Source organism: Euphorbia lathyris, chromosome 3 (genome assembly GCF_963576675.1).
Source record: "Euphorbia lathyris chromosome 3, ddEupLath1.1, whole genome shotgun sequence".
Classification (NCBI taxonomy): domain Eukaryota; kingdom Viridiplantae; phylum Streptophyta; class Magnoliopsida; order Malpighiales; family Euphorbiaceae; genus Euphorbia; species Euphorbia lathyris.
This window is the reverse complement of record NC_088912.1, coordinates 75,526,830-75,533,586: the sequence shown is the minus strand read 5'-3', so window position 1 is coordinate 75,533,586 and position 6,757 is coordinate 75,526,830. Positions and strand designations below refer to the sequence as shown.

General features: G+C 38.8%; 2 protein-coding genes across 2 annotated transcripts; one reads left to right on the top strand and one right to left on the bottom strand.

Annotated features, from left to right (window-relative positions):
- The first annotated feature begins 1,300 nt into the window (after nucleotides 1–1,300).
- Nucleotides 1,301–3,792, top strand: LOC136222322 (pyridoxal 5'-phosphate synthase-like subunit PDX1.2). The gene is made up of 2 exons (XM_066009965.1): nucleotides 1,301–2,540; nucleotides 3,406–3,792. Exon 1 carries the CDS (start codon nucleotides 1,623–1,625, stop codon nucleotides 2,529–2,531), a length of 909 nt encoding a protein of 302 aa, XP_065866037.1. The 5' UTR covers nucleotides 1,301–1,622; the 3' UTR covers nucleotides 2,532–2,540; nucleotides 3,406–3,792.
- Nucleotides 3,793–3,923: 131 nt separating this feature from the next.
- LOC136222321 (mitochondrial arginine transporter BAC2) lies at nucleotides 3,924–6,380 on the bottom strand. Its single transcript, XM_066009964.1, has 2 exons — nucleotides 5,662–6,380; nucleotides 3,924–4,676 (listed from the first exon to the last, which is right to left on the bottom strand). The coding sequence occupies exons 1-2, from the start codon at nucleotides 5,896–5,898 to the stop codon at nucleotides 3,990–3,992; spliced, it is 924 nt and encodes a 307-aa protein (XP_065866036.1). The 5' UTR covers nucleotides 5,899–6,380; the 3' UTR covers nucleotides 3,924–3,989.
- Nucleotides 6,381–6,757: the final 377 nt, after the last annotated feature.

Here is a 6,757-nt window from a genome sequence, read left to right as displayed (position 1 = left end):
TTGAGCTTGGAAGAATGAAGAACTATGGGCGTTTGATCCTATAGCTGCCTGTTGCCATTGAGATGATGTAGGATTTGTGCGCCGAAGCTCTGGAACTATCATGAATGACCTTAGGCGACTCTCCATCTCAGGGCCAAACGCTCTTCCTATGGATCCCGCACATATTTCGATGAATGTATCCGGCGACATACTCCTTCCATCATGCGTCGCATGAGTGCTTATCTCAACGCATCCAGCGCTAGTCACAGGTTGACTTGATGGTGTTACCAACGGTGTTTCAATCCCTGAGGTGGGATTTTTCTCTCCACTCGTCATGTGTTTAAAATACGAATGTAAACCCTTGTTTGGTTAGGGTTCCACGCTCACCGCACCAATTGATGACTTGTGGAGAATTTCCGATTAGCTTCCGTCCCTGTGGGGGGCGTCGTTGGGTTCGACGGGGGGAAGCTCTGATGCCAAAGTCAGTATAAGGTATGAAAGAGTAAACTGAATTGACAAAGTAGGGTTTCTAGGATTGCGTGAATGTGTACCTTGATAGCTTGAGATGCAAGCTATATATAGTAGTGAAGTTGTAACCATGAGTAACTAGAAAGTCTCCATTAATGCTTCATTAATGGCGGTTACATGTTTCCTTTAAGTATGCCCGTTAGCTTATTAATAGCTTATTAATGGTCTTTATTGCGGGATCGGCTTAGCTGTTCCGCTGGCGGATTGAGAGGTTATGGCGATTCGCCATATAGGTTCGTCCGCGGATCCTTTGCGGTGAGGTCTTGGTGATCCGCCTGTCGGATCCCCTTGCTTGATACGCCGTAACATTCCGGTATTAGGCTATTAATACGTGGCCGTTTTAGGCGAATTTCTCCTTTGATCCTTTGGATAATATCCCAATGTTATCACCGTCCAAATTAATAACTGACTGGACTGGATTTGGACTGTGCATTTTTTTTTATGAACATGTCTAGATTAGTGTTCGGTTCGATAAAAGTTCGACCATGTTCGACACAATTTATAAATGAGCCGAGCTTGAATACAAAGAAACTCGGTTCAAAAGCTTACGAACAGGTTCGATTATAAATTTATGAACGAATTCGATTATAATGTTCACTAACAAGTTGTGAGCAAATTTATTTGATTATTTCTTTGATAATTGTATTTTACAAAAGAAAAATATAAAACAACATAATTTTATTTTAAATAACATAATTACGGAATTGTTCACAAACGAATATTTATTAAATAGTTGTTATAAACAAGCTTACGAACCAAGTATCAACATGCTGAAACTCAGCTATCATAGTCTGGATCTAATTTGGAGTCGGTCACTGGCTAAACTAACCAGTGAACACCACTGTACATAGAAAGTGAAAGTTGAAGAAGTTCGGAATGGTTTTTGTCAATTTAAAAGGTTGAAATTAAAGTCGAAGTTTCTACATTTTGCCATTACCCACCGACTAAACCAACCTAGAAACTCCGTCGAACCTTCTCGAACGGCCTGCTTTATACTACGGTTTCTCTTTAATCTGCCTTACCAGGCCTGAAGCCAGATTCATCAATTTCACATTCATTTGCATTCTGCATTTAATCTTTCATCAGATCGCTGCTTCTTTCAGCCATCTTCACAAATGGAAGATCAGGATGGAGCTGTGACTCTCTACAGTGGCAGCGCCATTACTGATACCAAGAAGAATCCCTTTTCTATCAAAGTCGGATTAGCTCAGATGCTTCGCGGCGGGGCAATTCTTGAAGTCACCAATCTCCAACAAGCAAAGATAGCAGAAGAAGCTGGAGCTTGCTCTATCACCGTCACGGAACCAATTTCTCAAGGAATTCAGCGAATGCCCGATCCATCTCTCATAAAAAACATAAAGAGCGCAGTTTCAATTCCTGTGATGGTTCGAGCTCGTGTTGGCCATTTCGTTGAAGCTCAGATTCTGGAATCAATTGGAGTTGATTACATCGACGAAAGTGAGATTCTAGCTCTCGCCGATGAGGATAATTTCATTAACAAGCATAACTTCAGGAGCCCATTCATTTGCGGGTGTCAAAATCTCGGCGAAGCGTTAAGGAGAGTTCGGGAAGGTGCGGCGATGATTAGAACCCAAGGGGAAATAATAGGGCAGGGAAACATTGCTGAAACGGTGCGGAATTTGAGAAATGTGATGAAAGAGATTAGGATTTTGAACAACATGGATGAAGATGAAGTATTTGCGTTTGCTAAAAGCATAGCTGCGCCTTATGATCTTGTAGCGCAGACTAAACAAATGGGAAGGCTACCTGTTATGCAATTTGCTGCAGGAGGAATTGTGACTCCTGCTGATGCAGCACTTATGATGCAATTAGGTTGCGATGGTATTTTCGTGGGGAATGAAGTTTTTGGCTGTGCTGATCCGTATAAGCGAATAAGGGCCATAGTGCAGGCTGTTAGGCATTATAATGATCTTCATGTTCTGGTTGAAAGTAGCTGTGGATTGGAGGATGCAATGGAAGATCTTAATCTCGGTAAGGACAGGATCGAACACAGCGGGGACTAGGAACTTCAAGTAATATATCTTTTCTTGAGGATCATAAAGAATTGATCTATCTTTTTGTGTTCATTTTCTGTTGTACTATTAATATGTGTGTTGTATGTATGTTACTTCCCCTTGTCTGGAAGTAGATGTATGAATTTTACAATAAATTGTTCATCAGTTTTCTGCTTCTACTTCTTCCTGTTCTTCATTGATAATCTAATACTTGCATTTGAATAGATATGGACTTTCTTAATGATATAGAGTAAAAATAATATGTATAGGCTTTAAAGTCATCTGATTTATATAGTTTATCATGTAGGTTTACGTAGTGGTAGGTTTAACTAACTATTAGCCAATGTCCAGTTTTGTGTAATTGTACTGAATGTTGATGTCCTGAGTATGAATGAATTTGATATGATTGCTTCAACTTTCAATGAAACATTTCAATAAGCGCCAGTAGTTCCATGTGGGTAATCTATCAATTTGTAGGTGTCATTATCATTTCCAAATAAATGATTGCTTTAACACTCTGATAACCTTCTTTTAGGAGCCATTAAGTTGGAAAGAAAGTTGCCTTTTCCGCATGTGATTTCCTCAATTGACCGACCTACCTTAACACTTGTTTCGACGCTTTTTAAACTTAAAGAGGATAAGCTATCCCCATCTCCCATCTCTATTCCTCAAGCAGATATTTCAATTTTTCAATTTGATTGGTCATTGAGGGAATCTGGCTTGGACCCCTCATCAGAAGCCTTTTTTATTTCATCTCCAACAAGTTTACTTGTTTTCTTTACTTTCCTTTTCTTGTGGTTTAAACTATTCTTTATCTCATGGCTTAAAAATGACAGCATCGAATATTCCATACTTATTATTTCCTTTGTTTCTTCATGTATAGTTATTCACCACGATGAACTATAATAGCAAGAGTATGTAGTTGGCATTCTGTTGAGGCTCAGGTTCTTGAAGCAGTTGGAATAGACTGAAACATGGCAGTGAACTTCTTGATGATGGCCTCAATAGAAACTATATCAGTAGCCATAGTTTTAATGGGCACCACTTGTGGGTGCTGGGATTTGAGGTAGGCATTTAAAAGGAGAAGGGAAGAAGCAGTTACACTATGGATTGAGGGACATGGGTGGGAGTTGGCTGGGTTGGGGATTTTCATTTGGTGACGGTTGGGATTGGGAATTATGGACCATCGATGAGGAAGGCTAGAAATTTCCTTAACAGGGATAAGATCCTCTCATTTGAAAAGAAAATTAAGTATTTTAGGGGCTCGCTGCTCAAATCAAGCAAATGGACAAGCTGTTCCTTGAATCTGTTGTTAGTTCATTCAATTGCGTCGGAACTTAGAAGAACTTAAGCAGCATTGGCAAGGGATTTTTGTGCCATGGGTAATTCTTTAACTCTTCATTTAGTTATTAGTGATAGATAAATAGCAATAAACATCTTAGCTGAAATAACACATTTATCCTAGATTCAATTATCTGTTTGAATGCTTCCATTGCTGAATAAACATCTCAGTGCAACTTCATAAGCAGAAAATATTGCTCCATTCACAACAAAAGCTCTTGCAACAGCGGTACTCAGACCGCGCCAGAGCACATGGTAACCTTCCTCTGCCACGCTTCTTTGGAGACAATGCAGCACACCATTATACTTTTTTGGGGAAGACTGTGTTTGAGCTTGTAGCCTGGTTTTTATTACATCTAATGGATAGCAGCTAACCCAACTTGCAACTCCTGCTAGTCCTCCTGCCACCAGCATTGTCCCTAAGCTTTCCTGGCCGTTCTTTCTGCAGCCAGGGTGAAACTGCTCCCTCATGTACTCGTACGTCCAGAAGTAGAAGCCATGTGCAGGCGCATCTCTAAGGATTGTGATGCTAAATCCTCGGTATATCCCTCTTAATCCTTCTTTTCTGATAATACTTTTTGCGAGACTTACAGGGCCTCTATGACAATTCGTCTGATGGGGTTTTGCTTGAGTTTGGTCCTGTAACTGAAGGCGGATTTTCACTAACTCGACAGGAGTAAGCATGAAACTCTGCAAAGCTCCAGTACCAACTCCTGCCATGGCAACACCTCTGTATGAAGGAGGATCATTTGGTGAAAAAGATGAACCAAATGATCTGGAGAGGATGGCATAGATTTGGAAAACCATGGCATTCTGCAAGAGGAAAACTTGTTACCAACTGGTCTTAAGATATAAAGTAAGAACAAATACAATCGTTAATGTGAAGTAAGAATAGTTTAAGAAGATAAATAACCATCAGTTGCTGTCAATATGCTTAAGTTCAAGAAGATTAATGTTAATAATGATTGGATCTGGAATCTGGGTTGACCTATTTTGCAGCTGGTGCAGCGGCCTAGGGAGATTTCCCTCGTACAGGGAAAGGGAAAGAGGAGTTGATTACTTGGCAAATTTGCCCCTCAGTTATGATAACAGCATCCATACCAATTAAGGTTGGCCTGAGTAGCTAAGGTTCTCAAGTGGCTTGAGTTAGAAATCTATTTAAAGGCGTTTAACCAGGCTCGAACCGATTAATCTGGTATCCATATTGTCCAAGACTGTCCTGAGGGGATATGACAAATTATATGACAAATTATGATTGATTTAATATATTGGATTATTTTCTTTTCATCTTTGAAATAAAAGTGAATTTCATTCTCTCACATTTTTTGCTTTCTTTTCCCAACTTTAGGGCATAGAATAAGGCACTAATTGTCCATAAGACCAATGGTAAGGTGCTAGGTGAGGTTTGGTATATATATTGCCTATAAGACAGTGGATAATGTTATTTCAACCAAACAAAATCTGGGTGGCTGAGGCTTCATTCAAAAAAGTGAGGATAAAGAATGGTTTGTTTGGTAAATATACGGTTGAAAGCCAAAATGATATTCAAACTAGGTAATATATATACTGATTCAATATTCTTATAAGCTATATGCAGAACCAACTAAATATCAAGATAATGACATTTCTTAAATTTAAGCCCAGTCTACCATCAATCACTTCAATAATCATCATCATTGTATTCTAGTCCCCACTTCTAATATCTCCAGTAATATCCTAATTAGAAATAAACTGGGATCTTCTCATAAATTTCACAATAGGATACCTCGTGAGATAAAATTAAGTAACAAATAATTACCTGAAAAGTGACAGATGCCAGAGGTGCAGCCATGCCTCTATACAGCGCAGCAGGCCCTTCCCTGCCTACGACACCGCGGAGGATGGTCAAAGCAGAACCAGAATTGGAGTTTTGCTGTTGGCGGATACGCAGAGTATCAAGAGGATATCCAGATATTATTCCTGCAATGCCACCGAAACCGCCTGCAACAAACTCTCTCCCCCAGCTGCTAGCAAGAAACTCTGGCCAAAAATCCATTCTGTTCTTCCTCGCATTCCCTAAATCAACTCTAATTCTTCAATCTCTTGCTGTTATTCACACAACCCCAACTAATCTTCCTCCTTATTATATGGAGTATCTATATTCAAAACCGATCTCCTTTGCTTACACGTAATATCTTGTATCTATTTTTCAAACTCTCTTAAATCTAACATTTATACGGCTGCCTAAAAATTTCCTTTCTGAGTCATCTCCGTATACATTGAAAAGCAATCTATTTCTAAAAGTTTCTCTACTTTCTAATTCTAATCCATCCAACTCAAATAAAAAATAGAAAAAGCTTTTGCTGAATTATGAGAAATTCAGGTGGATCTTTCTTTGTAAGAGAAGGAAGAGGAAGGCTCCAGAGAGGAGGAGCACGTTTTTTGGTTTGAAGACAAAAGGCACCGGTTGCTACATGCCTATATAAAGAGACAACGCCCATTTTGCATGGATTCAATGAGATGATGACACGTGGAATGCCATATGATGTAAGGTTATAATTGAGTGTTGAGAGCCTAGTGTTCTGATAACTTCTTTTTCCATCGATTGATTGATTCATCGGTGCTCCGGTGACTCATCAACCTAATTATACTATCTATAATCCAACATTATCTAATTATTATATAGTATTATAATCACCAACTATTATTAAAGTTTCCTCAAATAAAAAAATAAACTATTATTAAAATGGAATTAAGTTGTTTAAAAAAAAAGACTAAAGTTTATCTTTCTTTTCAAAGAAAAGGACATTTATGCATTTTAAATTGGTGTTTTAAAATCCTGTTGGAAGGATTATTCGAGTTAGCAATCATAGTATATATTAGCTTAAGGGCTTAATTGGATGAATTGTAGTGAA